Genomic DNA, 17560 nt, shown 5'->3' with positions numbered 1-17560 from the left:
GTAGTAGGGTGTCCTGCAACATAACAGGGGGGGAAACTGTAAATGCTCGCAAGGGATTGAGAAGCAACGCAGGAGCAAACAACAGTGATGGGGAACTAAAATAAAGGATATGGGAGGAGGAGAAAGCAGCAAACGACAGGGAGAGCAACAAGGAAAGCAGGGGCAGAAGTACACAGGAAAGAGAGCAGTACACAAGGTAGAAATCAACACACAGCATGTGGAAAAGAAGAGAACATAACTGAGCATGTGAGGGGTTGGGTGTTTGGCGAAGGGAAGCAGCACACAAAGGAGATAGAGAACACAAACTCTCGTGGAGTGCTGAAAGAAACAAGCATTGGTAAATGCATTAGGTTTTGCCTGTGTGATTAATAATACTTTTTTTGGTTGTAAATTTTAGCAGCTTGGTGGGCAGTTGTGCAATATAAGTTACTGAAAGTTCGTAAAAGTGTTGACTTGTTTATTGAGGAAGGCAATAGGTGCAGTAATGGCGTTTTTTACACAATTATGGATTCGCTGCATTTGCCTCAATTAATACATCATCAGATGCATAATCTGCAGATATAAAAATAAAAAAAAGTTTCCTAGCCCAAACAGTTCAAAAGGTACTGAAAATGCATTGACATGTTGCTGCGCAGTGTAGTGCCCTTTGCAAAGTTTGACTGATCACCTTTCTGTTGCTTATTGCTATATTTGGGTGTTGAACTGGTACTAATGAGCTGAGACCTATGCCCAGACAGTGCTAACAAGTGCTGAAGGTCAGCGCAAGTTTAGAGCAGGACACCTCCCCCTGCAGGAACTTGCATCCGTGCTACACCTCTGCACAATGTACTTCTTAAAGAGCCCTGTCAAACAGCTGAAGAAAGCAAAGCTCGGAGTAAGAGTGTAATGGCATGGACCTCGCATATGGCCAGAGCTGCCAATTTTGGAGCTGGGGAACTAGGTTTGAGGCTTGGCGTTGGTTCAACATCCAGTGATTTGGGCAAATCACTTACTCACCCCATGCCTACCCAAAAAATTAATGTGTTGTCGTGTTATATGACTGGTGCTCAAATAAAGCGCTCCAATACCTTCAAGTCCATTTTCAAGTCCATTGCGCTGTCTAAAACACCCAAGAATTGGCATAGCCAATAGGTCTCGCCTTTGGGAGCTTATAAGTGTTTAGCCAGAGCAATTGGCTTTGGCAATGTTTTAAGGTGTGTTGTACAGCAGTCTGGCTACTGTGCGCCGTACTGCAAACTTGGCGTCTACGTTCTGCTTAGTGTAGTGACGTGGGGGCAGTGGCATAGTGTGGAATGTAGTGGTATGTTATATGGTGTTTGTTGGTGGGATGCATGTGGGTAGTGTGTTGCTGAGGTGCATGTGGGTGGTATGTGCATCTTTACAAAAAAAAACAAAAAAAAACAATTGTAATTAGATTAATTATGCTTGTATGCAAACTATTAAAAGGCAATAAAAGAAAATGTTAAATACATCTCCCCATGGACCAATCTAACATGTTTATAATAGTAAACTTTCAATTGAAAACAACATAACTACTGGCCTGTTGGTAACTCTTACTTTTATATAATTGTAATGGCAGTTACTGGTAAAGTCAGCAAACGATTTTGTAATTATAAAGCTGAAATATTAGCATTTGGCGAGCTGCACATTACATTTGGCTGCATTCCCTTTTAGTCACCTGCCAGCAAACCATAGTAAAATAACTATAAATGTTAAATATGGAAGGGCTGGGACAATGCAAGTTGCACAGGTAATTCTGTTTTATCTGTAGGTTACTGGCAGAGGGTCTGCAGCTTTTTGTAAATGAATAAATCCCTGTAACAGGATCTTATGAGCTAAGCACGGTCACAAATACATATTTTAAATAAAGTATAAGTGGCATGGGCATGCACGTTTAGTTTGGAAAGCCATTTGGTATAAAAATATTGTATTGGTTGAACGCTAAACAGAATATACATTTTTAACAAAAACTAAATGGATCATGTTTTGAATAGAAAGAGCTAGTACGCTTCAAGTGGCGTAGAGTGAGGTGGCGTTGCATGGATTGGTATTGCACTGAATGGAGTTGCATGTAGTGCCACTGCATAGAGCTGGCATAACAAAGTGAAGTGGAGGTATATAGAGTGGAGTGCGGTGGCATGGAGTAAAGCAGAGCGGCGTGGGGTAAAGCAGAGCGGCGTGGGGTAAAGCAGAGCGGCGTGGGGTAAAGCAGAGCGGCGTGGGGTAGAGTAAAGCAGAGTGGAATAAAGCCGAGTTGGTTAGAGTTAAGCAGAGTGGAGCGTGGCGGAGTAAAGCAGAGCGTGGCGGAGTAAAGCAGAGCGTGGCGGAGTAAAGCAGAGCGTGGCGGAGTAAAGCAGAGCGTGGCGGAGTAAAGCAGAGCGTGGCGGAGTAAAGCAGAGCGTGGCGGAGTAAAGCAGAGCGGGGCGGAGTAAAGCAGAGCGTGGCGGAGTAAAGCAGAGCGTGGCGGGGCGGAGTAAAGCAGAGCGTGGCGGGGCGGAGTAAAGCAGAGCGTGGCGGGGCGGAGTAAAGCAGAGCGTGGCGGAGTAAAGCAGAGCGTGGCGGAGTAAAGCAGAGCGTGGCGGAGTGAAGCAGAGCGTGGCGGAGGGAAGCAGAGCGTGGCGGAGGGAAGCAGAGCGTGGCGGAGGGAAGCAGAGCGTGGCGGAGGGAAGCAGAGCGTGGCGGAGGGAAGCAGAGCGTGGCGGAGGGAAGCAGAGCGTGGCGGAGGGAAGCAGAGCGTGGCGGAGGGAAGCAGAGCGTGGCGGAGGGAAGCAGAGCGTGGCGGAGGGAAGCAGAGCGTGGCGGAGGGAAGCAGAGCGTGGCAGAGGGGAAGCAGAGCGTGGCAGAGGGGAAGCAGAGCGTGGCGGAGGGAAGCAGAGCGTGGCAGAGGGAAGCAGAGCGATAAAAATATTGTATTGGTTGAACGCTAAACAGAATATACATTTTTAACAAAAACTAAATGGATCATGTTTTGAATAGAAAGAGCTAGTACGCTTCAAGTGGCGTAGAGTGAGGTGGCGTTGCATGGATTGGTATTGCACTGAATGGAGTTGCATGTAGTGCCACTGCATAGAGCTGGCATAACAAAGTGAAGTGGAGGTATATAGAGTGGAGTGCGGTGGCATGGAGTAAAGCAGAGCGGCGTGGGGTAAAGCAGAGCGGCGTGGGGTAAAGCAGAGCGGCGTGGGGTAGAGTAAAGCAGAGTGGAATAAAGCCGAGTTGGTTAGAGTTAAGCAGAGTGGAGCGTGGCGGAGTAAAGCAGAGCGTGGCGGAGTAAAGCAGAGCGTGGCGGAGTAAAGCAGAGCGTGGCAGAGTAAAGCAGAGCGTGGCAGAGTAAAGCAGAGCGTGGCAGAGTAAAGCAGAGCGTGGCAGAGTAAAGCAGAGCGTGGCAGAGTAAAGCAGAGCGTGGCGTGGTAAAGCAGAGCGTGGCGGGGCGGAGTAAAGCAGAGCGGAGCGGGGCGGAGTAAAGCAAAGCGTGGCGGAGTAAAGCAGAGCGTGGCAGAGGGAAGCAGAGCGTGGCAGAGGGAAGCAGAGCGTGGCAGAGGGAAGCAGAGCGTGGCAGAGGGAAGCAGAGCGTGGCAGAGGGAAGCAGAGCGTGGCAGAGGGAAGCAGAGCGTGGCAGAGGGAAGCAGAGCGTGGCAGAGGGAAGCAGAGCGTGGCAGAGGGAAGCAGAGCGTGGCGGAGTAAAGCAGAGCGTGGCGGAGTAAAGCAGAGCGTGGCGGAGTAAAGCAGAGCGTGGCGGAGTAAAGCAGAGCGTGGCGGAGTAAAGCAGAGCGTGGCGGAGTAAAGCAGAGCGTGGCGGAGTAAAGCAGAGCGTGGCGGAGTAAAGCAGAGCGTGGCGGAGTAAAGCAGAGCGTGGCGGAGTAAAGCAGAGCGTGGCGGAGTAAAGCAGAGCGTGGCGGAGTAAAGCAGAGCGTGGCGGAGTAAAGCAGAGCGTGGCGGAGTAAAGCAGAGCGTGGCGGAGTAAAGCAGAGCGTGGCGGAGTAAAGCAGAGCGGGGCGGAGTAAAGCAGAGCGGAGCGGAGTAAAGCAGAGCGGAGCGGAGTAAAGCAGAGCGTGGCGGGGCGGAGTAAAGCGGAGCGTGGCGGAGTAAAGCAGAGCGTGGCGGAGTAAAGCAGAGCGTGGCGGAGTAAAGCAGAGCGTGGCGGAGTAAAGCAGAGCGTGGCGGAGTAAAGCAGAGCGTGGCGGAGTAAAGCAGAGCATGGCGGAGTAAAGCAGAGCGTGGCGGAGTAAAGCAGAGCGTGGCGGAGGGAAGCAGAGCGTGGCGGAGTAAAGCAGAGCGTGGCGGAGGGAAGCAGAGCGTGGCAGAGGGAAGCAGAGCGTGGCAGAGGGAAGCAGAGCGTGGCAGAGGGAAGCAGAGCGTGGCAGAGGGAAGCAGAGCGTGGCAGAGGGAAGCAGAGCGTGGCAGAGGGAAGCAGAGCGTGGCAGAGGGAAGCAGAGCGTGGCAGAGGGAAGCAGAGCGTGGCAGAGGGAAGCAGAGCGTGGCAGAGGGAAGCAGAGCGTGGCAGAGGGAAGCAGAGCGTGGCAGAGGGAAGCAGAGCGTGGCAGAGGGAAGCAGAGCGTGGCAGAGGGAAGCAGAGCGTGGCAGAGGGAAGCAGAGCGTGGCAGAGGGAAGCAGAGCGTGGCAGAGGGAAGCAGAGCGTGGCAGAGGGAAGCAGAGCGTGGCAGAGGGAAGCAGAGCGTGGCAGAGGGAAGCAGAGCGTGGCAGAGGGAAGCAGAGCGTGGCAGAGGGAAGCAGAGCGTGGCAGAGGGAAGCAGAGCGTGGCAGAGGGAAGCAGAGCGTGGCAGAGGGAAGCAGAGCGTGGCAGAGGGAAGCAGAGCGTGGCAGAGGGAAGCAGAGCGTGGCAGAGGGAAGCAGAGCGTGGCAGAGGGAAGCAGAGCGTGGCAGAGGGAAGCAGAGCGTGGCAGAGGGAAGCAGAGCGTGGCAGAGGGAAGCAGAGCGTGGCAGAGGGAAGCAGAGCGTGGCAGAGGGAAGCAGAGCGTGGCAGAGGGAAGCAGAGCGTGGCAGAGGGAAGCAGAGCGTGGCAGAGGGAAGCAGAGCGTGGCAGAGTAAAGCAGAGCGTGGCAGAGTAAAGCAGAGCGTGGCAGAGTAAAGCAGAGCGTGGCAGAGTAAAGCAGAGCGTGGCAGAGTAAAGCAGAGCGTGGCAGAGTAAAGCAGAGCGTGGCGTGGTAAAGCAGAGCGTGGCGTGGTAAAGCAGAGCGGAGCGTGGCGGAGTCAAGCAGAGCGGAGCGTGGCGGAGTCAAGCAGAGCGGAGCGTGGCGGAGTCAAGCAGAGCGGAGCGTGGCGGAGTCAAGCAGAGCGGAGCGTGGCGGAGTCAAGCAGAGCGGAGCGTGGCGGAGTCAAGCAGAGCGGAGCGTGGCGGAGTCAAGCAGAGCGGAGCGTGGCGGAGTCAAGCAGAGCGGAGCGGGGGCGGAGTCAAGCAGAGCGGAGCGGGGGCGGAGTCAAGCAGAGCGGAGCGGGGGCGGAGTCAAGCAGAGCTGAGCGGGGGCGGAGTCAAGCAGAGCTGAGCGGGGGCGGAGTCAAGCAGAGCTGAGCGGGGGCGGAGTCAAGCAGAGCTGAGCGGGGGCGGAGTCAAGCAGAGCTGAGCGGGGGCGGAGTCAAGCAGAGCTGAGCGGGGGCGGAGTCAAGCAGAGCTGAGCGGGGGCGGAGTCAAGCAGAGCTGAGCGGGGGCGGAGTCAAGCAGAGCTGAGCGGGGGCGGAGTCAAGCAGAGCTGAGCGGGGGCGGAGTCAAGCAGAGCTGAGCGGGGGCGGAGTCAAGCAGAGCTGAGCGGGGGCGGAGTCAAGCAGAGCTGAGCGGGGGCGGAGTGAAGCAGAGCTGAGCGGGGGCGGAGTGAAGCAGAGCTGGGAGCGGGGCGGAGTGAAGCAGAGCTGGGAGCGGGGCGGAGTGAAGCAGAGCTGGGAGCGGGGCGGAGTGAAGCAGAGCTGGGAGCGGGGCGGAGTGAAGCAGAGCTGGGAGCGGGGCGGAGTGAAGCAGAGCTGGGAGCGGGGCGGAGTGAAGCAGAGCTGGGAGCGGGGCGGAGTGAAGCAGAGCTGGGAGCGGGGCGGAGTGAAGCAGAGCTGGGAGCGGGGCGGAGTGAAGCAGAGCTGGGAGCGGGGCGGAGTGAAGCAGAGTGGAGCGGGGCGGAGTGAAGCAGAGTGGAGCGGGGCGGAGTGAAGCAGAGTGGAGCGGGGCGGAGTGAAGCAGAGTGGAGCGGGGCGGAGTGAAGCAGAGTGGAGCGGGGCGGAGTGAAGCAGAGTGGAGCGGGGCGGAGTGAAGCAGAGTGGAGCGGGGCGGAGTGAAGCAGAGCGGGGCGGAGTGAAGCAGAGCTGGGAGCGGGGCGGAGTGAAGCAGAGCTGGGAGCGGGGCGGAGTGAAGCAGAGCTGGGAGCGGGCGGGGTGAAGCAGAGCGGGGCGGAGTGAAGCAGAGCGGGGCGGAGTGAAGCAGAGTGGAGCGGGGCGGAGTGAAGCAGAGTGGAGCGGGGCGGAGTGAAGCAGAGTGGAGCGGGGCGGAGTGAAGCAGAGTGGAGCGGGGCGGAGTGAAGCAGAGTGGAGCGGGGCGGAGTGAAGCAGAGTGGAGCGGGGCGGAGTGAAGCAGAGTGGAGCGGGGCGGAGTGAAGCAGAGTGGAGCGGGGCGGAGTGAAGCAGAGCGGGGCGGAGTGAAGCAGAGCTGGGAGCGGGGCGGAGTGAAGCAGAGCTGGGAGCGGGGCGGGGTGAAGCAGAGTGGAGCGGGGCGGAGTGAAGCAGAGTGGAGCGGGGCGGAGTGAAGCAGAGTGGAGCGGGGCGGAGTGAAGCAGAGTGGAGCGGGGCGGAGTGAAGCAGAGCGGGGCGGAGTGGAGCAGAGCGGGGCGGAGTGAAGCAGAGTGGAGCGGGGCGGAGTGAAGCAGAGTGGAGCGGGGCGGAGTGAAGCAGAGTGGAGCGGGGCGGAGTGAAGCAGAGTGGAGCGGGGCGGAGTGAAGCAGAGTGGAGCGGGGCGGAGTGAAGCAGAGTGGAGCGGGGCGGAGTGAAGCAGAGTGGAGCGGGGCGGAGTGAAGCAGAGTGGAGCGGGGCGGAGTGAAGCAGAGTGGAGCGGGGCGGAGTGAAGCAGAGTGGAGCGGGGCGGAGTGAAGCAGAGTGGAGCGGGGCGGAGTGAAGCAGAGTGGAGCGGGGCGGAGTGAAGCAGAGTGGAGCGGGGCGGAGTGAAGCAGAGCGGGGCGGAGTGAAGCAGAGCGGGGCGGAGTGAAGCAGAGCGGAGCGGGGCGGAGTGAAGCGGAGCGGGGCGGAGTGAAGCAGAGCGGAGCGGGGCGGAGTGAAGCAGAGCGGAGCGGGGCGGAGTGAAGCGGAGCGGGGCGGAGTGAAGCAGAGCGGAGCGGGGCGGAGTGAAGCAGAGCGGGGCGGAGTGAAGCAGAGCGGAGCGGGGCGGAGTGAAGCAGAGCGGAGCGGGGCGGAGTGAAGCAGAGCGGAGCGGGGCGGAGTGAAGCAGAGCGGAGCGGGGCGGAGTGAAGCAGAGCGGAGCGGGGCGGAGTGAAGCAGAGCGGGGCGGAGTGAAGCAGAGCGGAGCGGGGCGGAGTGAAGCAGAGCGGAGCGGGGCGGAGTGAAGCAGAGCGGAGCGGGGCGGAGTGAAGCAGAGCGGAGCGGCGCAGAGTAAAGCAGAGCGGAGCGGCGCAGAGTAAAGCAGAGCGGAGCGGCGCAGAGTAAAGCAGAGCGGAGCGGCGCAGAGTAGAGCGGAGCGGCGCAGAGTAGAGCGGAGCGGCGCAGAGTAAAGCAGAGCGGAGCGGCGCAGAGTAAAGCAGAGCGGCGCAGAGTAAAGCAGAGCGGCGCAGAGTAAAGCAGAGCGGCGCAGAGTAAAGCAGAGCGGCACAGAGTAAAGCAGAGCGGCGCAGAGTAAAGCAGAGCGGCGCAGAGTAAAGCAGAGCGGCGCAGAGTAAAGCAGAGCGGCGCAGAGTAAAGCAGAGCGGCGCAGAGTAAAGCAGAGTAGAGCGGCGCAGAGTAAAGCAGAGTAGAGCGGCGCAGAGTAAAGCAGAGTAGAGCGGCGCAGAGTAAAGCAGAGTAGAGCGGCGCAGAGTAAAGCAGAGCGGCGCAGAGTAAAGCAGAGCGGCGCAGAGTAAAGCAGAGCGGCGCAGAGTAAAGCAGAGCGGCGCAGAGTAAAGCAGAGCGGCGCAGAGTAAAGCAGAGCGGCGCAGAGTAAAGCAGAGCAGAGTAAAGCGGAGCAGCGCAGAGTAAAGCGGAGCGGCGTAGAGTAAAGCGGAGCGGCGCAGGGTAAAGCGGAGCGGCGCAGGGTAAAGCGGAGCGGCGCAGGGTAAAGCGGAGCGGCGCAGGGTAAAGCGGAGCGGCGCAGAGTAAAGCGGAGCGGCGCAGAGTAAAGCAGAGCGGCGCAGAGTAAAGCAGAGCGGCGCAGAGTAAAGCAGAGCGGCGCAGAGTAAAGCAGAGCGGCGCAGAGTAAAGCAGAGCGGCGCAGAGTAAAGCAGAGCAGAGCGGCGCAGAGTAAAGCAGAGTGGCGCAGGGTAAAGCAGAGCGACGCAGCGCAGAGTAAAGCAGAGCAGAGTGGAGCGGCGCAGAGTAAAGCAGAGCGGCGCAGAGTAAAGCAGAGCGGCGCAGAGTAAAGCAGAGCGGCGCAGAGTAAAGCAGAGCGGCGCAGAGTAAAGCAGAGCGGCGCAGAGTAAAGCAGAGCGGCGCAGAGTAAAGCAGAGCAGAGCGGCGTAGAGCGGAGCGGCGTAGAGCGGAGCAGAGCGGAGCGGCGCAGAGCGGCGCAGAGCGGCGCAGCGCAGAGTAAAGCAGAGTAAAGCAGAGCAGAGCGGCGCAGAGTAAAGCAGAGCGGCACAGAGTAAAGCAGAGCGGCGCAGCGCAGAGTAGAGCGGAGCGGAGTAAGGCAGAGCGGAGTAAGGCAGAGCGGAGTAAGGCAGAGCGGAGTAAAGCAGAGCGGAGTAAAGCAGAGCGGAGTAAAGCAGAGCGGAGTAAAGCAGAGCGGAGTAAAGCAGAGCGGAGTAAAGCAGAGCGGAGTAAAGCAGAGCGGAGTAAAGCAGAGCGGCGCAGAGTAAAGCAGAGCGGCGCAGCGTAAAGCGGAGCGGCGCAGAGTAAAGCGGAGCGGCGCAGAGTAAAGCGGAGCGGCGCAGAGTAAAGCAGAGCAGAGCGGCGCAGAGTAAAGCAGAGCCGAGCGGCGCAGAGTAAAGCAGAGCCGAGCGGCGCAGAGTAAAGCAGAGCCGAGCGGCGCAGAGTAAAGCAGAGCCGAGCGGCGCAGAGTAAAGCAGAGCCGAGCGGCGCAGAGTAAAGCAGAGCCGAGCGGCGCAGAGTAAAGCAGAGCCGAGCGGCGCAGAGTAAAGCAGAGCCGAGCTGCGCAGAGTAAAGCAGAGCCGAGCGGCGCAGAGTAAAGCAGAGCCGAGCGGCGCAGAGTAAAGCAGAGCCGAGCGGCGCAGAGTAAAGCAGAGCCGAGCGGCGCAGAGTAAAGCAGAGCCGAGCGGCGCAGAGTAAAGCAGAGCCGAGCGGCGCAGAGTAAAGCAGAGCCGAGCGGCGCAGAGTAAAGCAGAACCGAGCGGCGCAGACTAAGGCAGAGCCGAGCGGCGCAGAGTAAAGCCGAGCGGCGCAGAGTAAAGCAGAGCCGAGCGGCGCAGAGTAAAGCGGAGCAGAGCGGAGCGGCGCAGAGTAAAGCAAGGTTGAGCGGCGTGAAGTAAAGCAAGGTTGAGCGGCGTGAAGTAAAGCAAGGCTGAGTGGCGTGAAGTAAAGCAAAGTGGCGGTGAGTAAAGCAAAGTGGCGGTGAGTAAAGCAGAGTAAAGTGGCACGGAGTAAAGCAGAGTGGCACAGAGTAAAGCAGAGTGGCACAGAGTAAAGCAGAGTGGCACAGAGTAAAGCAGAGTGGCACAGAGTAAAGCAGAGTGGCACAGAGTAAAGCAGAGTGGCACAGAGTAAAGCAGAGTGGCACAGAGTAAAGCAGAGTGGCACAGAGTAAAGCAGAGTGGCACAGAGTAAAGCAGAGTGGCACAGAGTAAAGCAGAGTGGCACAGAGTAAAGCAGAGTGGCACAGAGTAAAGCAGAGTGGCACAGAGTAAAGCAGAGTGGCACAGAGTAAAGCAGAGTGGCACGGAGTAAAGCAGAGTGACACGGAGTAAAGCAGAGTGGCACGGAGTAAAGCAGAGTGGCACGGAGTAAAGCAGAGTGGCACGGAGTAAAGCAGAGTGGCACGGAGTAAAGCAGAGTGGCACGGAGTAAAGCAGAGTGGCACGGAGTAAAGCAGAGTGGCACGGAGTAAAGCAGAGTGGCACGGAGTAAAGCAGAGTGGCACGGAGTAAAGCAGAGTGGCACGGAGTAAAGCAGAGTGGCGTGGAGTAAAGCAGAGTGGCGTGGAGTAAAGCAGAGTGGCGTGGAATGGAGTAAAGCAGAGTGGCGTGGAATTAAGCAGAGTGGCGTGGAATTAAGCAGAGTGGCGTGGAATTAAGCAGAGTGGCGTGGAATTAAGCAGAGTGGCGTGGAATTAAGCAGAGTGGCGTGGAATTAAGCAGAGTGGAATAGAGTGGAGTGGAATAAAGCAGAGTGGAGTGGAATAAAGCAGAGTGGAGTGGAATAAAGCAGAGTGGAGTGGAATAAAGCAGAGTGGAGTGGAATAAAGCAGAGTGGAGTGGAATAAAGCAGAGTGGAGTGGAATAAAGCAGAGTGGAGTGGAATAAAGCAGAGTGGAGTGGAATAAAGCAGAGTGCTATGGAGCAGAGGCGCATGGAGTAAAGCAGAGCAGCGTAGAGAGGAGTAAAGCAGAGAGGTATGGAGTGGAATAAAGCAGAGAGGCATGGAGTGGAATAAAGCAGAGAGGCATGGAGTGGAATAAAGCAGAGAGGCATGGAGTGGAGTAAAGCAGAGAGGAGTGGAGTAAAGCAGAGTGGCAATGAGCAGAGTAAAGCAGAGTGGCACTGAGCGGAGTGGCGTAAAGCAGAGTGGCGTGGCGTAAAGCAGCGTGGCGTAAGGCAGCGTGGCATGGAAAAGGCAGCGTGGAAAAGGCAGCGTGGAAAAGGCAGCGTGGAAAAGGCAGCGTGGAAAAGGCAGCGTGGAAAAGGCAGCGTGGCGTGGGAAAAGGCAGCGTGGCGTGGGAAAAGGCAGCGTGGCGTGGGAAAAGGCAGCGTGGCGTGGGTAAAGGCAGCGTGGCGTGGGAAAAGGCAGAGTGGCGTGGGAAAAGGCAGAGTGGCGTGGGAAAAGGCAGAGTGGCGTGGGAAAAGGCAGAGTGGCGTGGGAAAAGGCAGAGTGGCGTGGGAAAAGGCAGAGTGGCGTGGAGTGGAGTAAAGCAGAGCAGAGTAAAGCGGAGTAGCATTGAGCGGAGTGACGTGGAGTAAAGCAGAGTGGCGTGGAATAAAGCAGCGTGGCGTGGAAAAAAGCAGAGTGAAATGAAGCAAAGCAGAGTGGCGTGGAGTAAAGCAGTGTGGCGTTAAGGAGTGGAGTATAGTAGAGTGGTGTGGGGTAAAGCAGAGTGGAGTAAAACAGAGTGGCATTGAGTGGCGTGGAGTAAAGCACAGAGGCATGTAATGCATGCAGTAATTGCGTGTTGTACGGAAGAGTTTTTAAAGAGTGATGCAGTTGCTTATGTAATGTATGTTTTAAATCTATATTTTGTGAACATCACGTTTTAAATAAAAAGAGCTAGTACGGTTGGGACAAAGTCAGTTAGGAAATAGGTCAGCACTTTTAAGTAAGAAAGCAAATAAATAGTAAATGTTAATAGCATCGCACACTGTTGGTTTTCCCTTGGCCTACCATAAAGCGGTGAGAAGCTCCTGCAAGGAGTAGAAAAACAAGCACATTTCGTAGTTAGCCCAGGGTCAGTCTTCTGCTTGGCAAAGAGATAAGATGAAGGCTTTCGTTCCGAAAGCAATCGGAAACAGAAAAAGAAGTGCAAAAATGCATCAAAATAAACAGAGGGGGCATAATACTTGTAGCAGGGCCAGTCGCCAGCGACAGAAAACACCCACCAAAAGGAGGGATAAATGCAAAAATTACCCACTGAACGGAAGGGAATTTAGACAGGCACACAAAGGAGCTAATGGGGTGTAATTAATGTCACTTGAGGAGCTACAGCATGCCACACAGAGCAGCGCATGCGCTGCCAAGCTCGACCTAAAAAAAATAGGAAGTGATTTTTTCCACAAGGGTTGCTGTGACAGTACGGGGAGGGTGACGGACATGTAAATACTCAGCACAATGCTTTGAGGGTGCATTACACAGGAATAACGTTCCAAAAAAGCATAGCTACAAAAACCACCGGCAGTCGCAAAAAGACATTGATTACACAGTAAAAAGAAGTTACAGCTACAAAAACAAAACCGTTCCGCTGAGTTTCCCTGGTGTGGGGCTTCGCAGTAGACACCTCCAGCAGCCGTAGACCACAGTTCCTATGAGTGGGGGGCTGTATTAAGGGAGGTTTGCGAGGTGTGGTTAAGGAAAGATAGTCAGACTCACACCCGATTGTATTGAACTGTGAATGCTGAGAATACAGTGAATGCAAGGTTACCAAAGAACTCCAGCACTATACGCTGTACAAAAACTAAAGCAAAGCATTTGAAGGAACAATAGCTTTTCCGTTGGATTTTATGCAGTTACTCTGTAGTTTATACAATACTTTGTGGGACATTAACAATTAGAAGTATGGCAATTACAAGATGGTGCATTTTACAGTCCACCCACTCATTGCCTTCAGCCTTTAAACAAATATTTTAGAATTGCACTGAATCAACCATATATATGCTCATGTACACAATTGTACTTTGCACAGTATTTTAACTTATCCCGTACCTAGACACCACACCCACGCCTCGGTCCGACTCAGCAAGTGCCGTTGAGCGGAAGGCATTCTTGGGAGGCGGCATGAAGGTTGGGACACTTCTGGCAGCAGTTAGCGAGCTAGCTTTCCTTGCTACACTGCTACTTAAACTAAAGCCCGAGCGCCCGCACAGCGGGCCCGCCGCCGGCGCGCCAAAGGCAAGCCCGTCTGCGCCCGTCCGCGCCTGGACCGGGCCTAGGGCCTCCCCCCCTGGCCCTATTTCATCAGCCCTGGCCAGCAAGAGAACACACTATTCAAGTATACAATTAAAAAACTACCGCTTTGCAATCAATGCACACGCCTGGCCTCGCATCGAGATAGGTTCGCTAACGAATTGCTCCCCTCCCATCTGCCCCAATTGTGCATTCAAACTGGAAGCCCATCCCAAATCTGCCCCTTCTCAGACTCCCCCCTAACATATTAACCAGGAACATATTCACGCAGCGCTCATAAACGCACAATCACTAGCTAAGCATATATATGAAATATCAGATCTCCTAACAGACCACGATCTCGATATACTCTTCATCACGGAAACTTGGACCGACCCCTCGTCTGGACCCGATCTTTTCTCTGCTACCCCTAAGCCTACAGACAAGACAGACTCATCAAAAGAGGAGGTGCATTAGCGATAATCTATCGCAATAAATAAACAGTTAGGACAGAGACCATCCCCTTTCTGGCCTGTGAAGCCCATAACTTTTCCATCATGCTTACCCACTCCCAACCCTTTAAGGGCATTCTGATTTACCGGCTCCCGGGCAGACTTTCTTTCCACATTGGGCAACATGCTAGAGCCCTTAGCAAGCGAACTTACTTTCACCATTCTAGGTGACTAACTTTCACCTAGAAAACCACTCAGATAACGACACTAACTCGCTGATCTCAGAACTAGAGGCAGTAGGCCTCACGCAATTGGTGACAAGCCCCACGCAATCAGCTGGTCACACACTAGATGGCCGGTTCTCCAGTAATTAATCTATCTCCTTGAAGAACATCTTACCATTGGTCTAGAACGACCACTGTGCTGTCCTATTTAATATCCAACTTATTTAAAAAGCTATTGTAAATTCTACACCACAGCCACCCACACTCTTTAAGGCTTGGAACAGCATAGATCCGCAGCTCCTTAAATCGCACTTGCTCTCCACGCAACCAGACCCTACACCGGACCCTGGTCTCGCCTCATCGAACTACTCCGAATGGCTTCACAATGCATTGAATACCCTGGTCCCACTAAAAAAAGCCTCCAAAAATCGACGCACCCCTTCTGCTCCATGGTTCTCAGACTAGAGAAGCAACTATGTAGAAGACATTGGTGGAAAGACTACAGTAATAATGAAAAAATCCGCTACAAAGACGCACTGATTAAATATAAACTGCTCATTGTGCAGGAGAAAAGTAAATACTACATTGGACAGATACAATCTGCTCAAGACTCAAACAAACAACTTTATCAGGTAGTAGCCAAACTATCAGGGCAAACATCGAATCCCTCCATAGCTCCTTCACAAGCTCTTTGCGACTCACTTGCTAGCTACTTCTTTGAAAAGGTCAATGACATTTATACCAACTTTTCCTCTCAACCCAAGACAGATGGTCAGCTCTCAAATCATGGCATTTCTGAACCCTCTCCCTCCTTCTCAGAATTTGATAGGATCTCACCAGACCAGATTACAAACCTAATCTCCACTGTTAAATCAGGATCCGCCACTGACCCCTGCCAACCTGCTATTCTAAAACCCATCTCTGATCTCATAGCCCCCAGCCTCTCTGACATCTGTTACGCGATGTTCAAGACAGGCATCTACCCGCGGATATGGAAAAAAAGCCATTATCAATCCTTTGCTAAAAAAACACAATCTTGACCCTACCGATACAAAGAATTACAGACCCATAGCTAGCCTTCCATTCCCAGCAAAATCTTCGAAAAGGTCATGAATTCCCAACTATCCAAATACATTGAAGATAACAACCTCCTGGATGACAAGCAATTTTGTTTCCGCAAGGGCCATGGAACCGAGACAGCGCTTATTAAGGCATCAGAGGAGATTAGGATGATACTGGATCAAGGGGGTGCCGCTGTTCTCATACTGTTGGACCTCTCAGCGGCATTTGATACGGTCGACCATGTCACCCTGATCGACCGTGTCACAAACATAGGTATCAGACACACATCCAGAGCCCTCCTCACCGCCTTCCTCACCAACCGCACCCAATCAGTGAGTCTTGGCACCTTCAACTCCTCACAATTCGCCCTCCCGTGCGGCGTGCCACAAAGATCCTCACTGAGTCCGACACTATTTAATATCTATGTGTCGGACCTGGCCATGGTCATCAGAGCACACGGGATGGGTCTTACGCTGATGACACACAATTGGTGCTTGCGGTGCTCAATGGAGGGGCAGTAGCAGCCAATTTCCAGGAAGGCATGTTGGCCATCAGCACATGGAAAGCCAATAATTGCCTAAAACTTAACTCTGAAAATACAATGTTTTTGGCAAATTGCTACAAGGCTAGTCCCCCTGCTGGTGGCCTTCCAAATTGGGACCCCCTCCACTCCCGGTATCTAAGGTCAGAAACCTGGGCATCATATTTGACAACAAGCTGTCCTTAGTACCTCATGTTAACTCTGTGGTCTCATCTTCATTCCACAAACTTAGAATGATAAAAAAGCTCTTACCTTTCCTCCCACTCAGTGCTGGAAAGACCCTAGTGAGTACTTTGGTCATGTCTACTATTGACTACTGTAATGTTCTCTTCATAAATGCACAGAGCAAAATCCTTAATAAACTACAGATGGTCCAGAATTCAGCGGCCAGAATCTTATCAGGAACCCCCAAGTACAAATCCATCTAAAAAATACTCAGACAGTATCACTGGCTCCCAATAAAAAGCCGCATTAAATTCAAGGCCCTCTGCATTGCTTAGAAAGCATCGCGCAATTCCGGACCGTTGTTCCTGAAGGAGGCCCTGGGTGCTTACATCCCTAACAGGGCTCTACGGTCATCCACAGCAAACTTGCTAAGGGTCCCCCGTACAAAGACAGCCTTATGGGGTGACAAACGATTCACTGTCGCCACAGACAAGCTATGGAATTCTCTTCCAATCCACATCAAATCTAGCCCGACCCTACTTGCCTTCAGAAAAATGACAAAAACATGGCTATTCAGCCAATATTCTATAGTCTCTGGTTCTTGCTCGCTGTCCTTAGCGCCGAGACACCCACAGGTATTTGCGCGCTTTACAAATTGTATAAAATAAAAGAAATTGCACCACTTGCACACATATAGCAAGAGCTCCTCTAAAAAAAGTATTCCTGCACACATCGGCAGCCTTCCACTATAATTTCAAGTATTGGAGATCAGCGCAACACCTCCCCTAACAGGCAGAGGAATCCTTTCTACATCTGTGCAGGATGTGCTTAAAGCGTCCTCCGCAAAACAGCTGTAGAAAGCAAGGCTCGGAGTAAGCGTGTAATGGCTCAGACGTGACGTAACAGCCAGAGCTGCCAACTTTGGAGCTGGGGAACCAAATTGGAGTCTCAGCATCAGCTCAACATCCTGTGATTCTGGGCAAATTACTTAATCTCCCCATGCTTTTGTCGTGTAATGTAACTGGTGCTCAAATAGAGTGCTCCAATACTTTCAAGTCCATCCCGCTGTCTAAAACAAAATGAGGGCGTGATTTTCCACGAGGGTTGCGGTGACACTACGGGGAGGGTGAGCTATCAGTGTCATTTTGCGACTGCATGTCGTTTTAGAAGCTGTGATATGATTCTACTTCTTACCTCTAAACAACCTTAAGCCCCCAGAGTTGTATCAAGGCCACCCCCCCAACACGTTTGTCTCGCCCACTTCATATGCTCTTACCATGGCACGCCCTTTCCAACGATGCCACCTTAAACCCTGCTGCACACTGGCCAGTTATTAGCCATGGCAGGCATCCCTTAATCACAGACAGGGTAAAACTTACCCCCAAACTGCCATGCATTATATCAGCAGCGATAGTTTCTACAAGTGGCACAATACTGAAGATGTCCTGGAAGGTGGAGGAAGGAGAAGGGAACGAGTTCCCACCCGCGAGGAAGTAAAAAATCTAGAGATGATTTGCTATGCTCTTTTGTTACTTCCCTAAACCTGACCTCACAAACAAGAGCGCAGTTGCCACTTTAGATAGTCCGTACACGGCTATAACGACTTGAGGCGCGACAGACATAGAAAGGAGACGATCGATAACTAGCGCTGTAAACACAGAAGACGGACTGTCGCCAGAAAGATAGAGGTGGGACTATAAAAATATGGCGCTGTGAATAGAGAGAACGGACTGCTAAAAAAAATGTGGAAAAAACGCACCGTGGACATAATAAGCATTGGCAAAGCTAATAGGTCTGCTTTAAAATTTCAATTCATTACAGAAGGCAAATAAATGGTTTGGAGTCAGTCCATTAGTCATTCAAATCAAATGTTAGCATGTAGCTCAGAATAAAATTCAATTAATAAAATAGCAGAACAAATTACAGTTCAACTGAAATAAAAATAAGCCTTTAAACAGAGTGCAGATCGACATAGTGTTCGTAGCTGCCAAGGTTTCAGATTCCTATGGGTGACATTTTCATAATTTCAGTGCAACTATGGATGACACTTTCTCACGAGCAAAATCAAGCAATGAAAAGGAGGAAAGCATATAAATATCAGAAATAACACCCATTTGAGCAGCGAGAAACTCTAATAAGATCTTACAACTGCTACAAATGACCAGAAACGGAAGGAAGGGCCTTTACCGGCTCCCATCCACACATAGATGTAGCCTGTG

The 17560-nt window shown here is 53.5% G+C and overlaps 1 protein-coding gene across 7 annotated transcripts in view; it reads right to left on the bottom strand.

Moving 5' to 3' along the window:
• Positions 1-17007, bottom strand: part of INO80C (INO80 complex subunit C) — a 199107-nt gene extending 182100 nt beyond the window's left edge. For 4 of the 7 annotated variants that reach the window (XM_085606852.1, XM_085606853.1, XM_085606850.1 and 1 more), the window contains exon 1: positions 16721-16980. Coding sequence is in view for 1 of the 7 variants with exons in the window: in XM_085606848.1 (XP_085462974.1) it covers positions 16721-16738 (18 nt within the window). In the remaining 6 variants the exon portion in view is untranslated. Of the gene's footprint in view, positions 1-16617 lie in introns of all 7 variants that reach the window. The other 3 variants (XM_085606851.1, XM_085606854.1, XM_085606849.1) reach the window with 3 other exon arrangements.
• Between the last annotated feature and the right edge of the window lie 553 nt (positions 17008-17560).

Source organism: Triturus cristatus, chromosome 5_2, assembly GCF_964204655.1.
Source record: "Triturus cristatus chromosome 5_2, aTriCri1.1, whole genome shotgun sequence".
NCBI classification, from domain to species: Eukaryota; Metazoa; Chordata; class Amphibia; order Caudata; family Salamandridae; genus Triturus; species Triturus cristatus.
The sequence above is the reverse complement of the archived record's forward strand: the minus strand, read 5'-3'. Positions and strand labels throughout refer to the sequence as shown.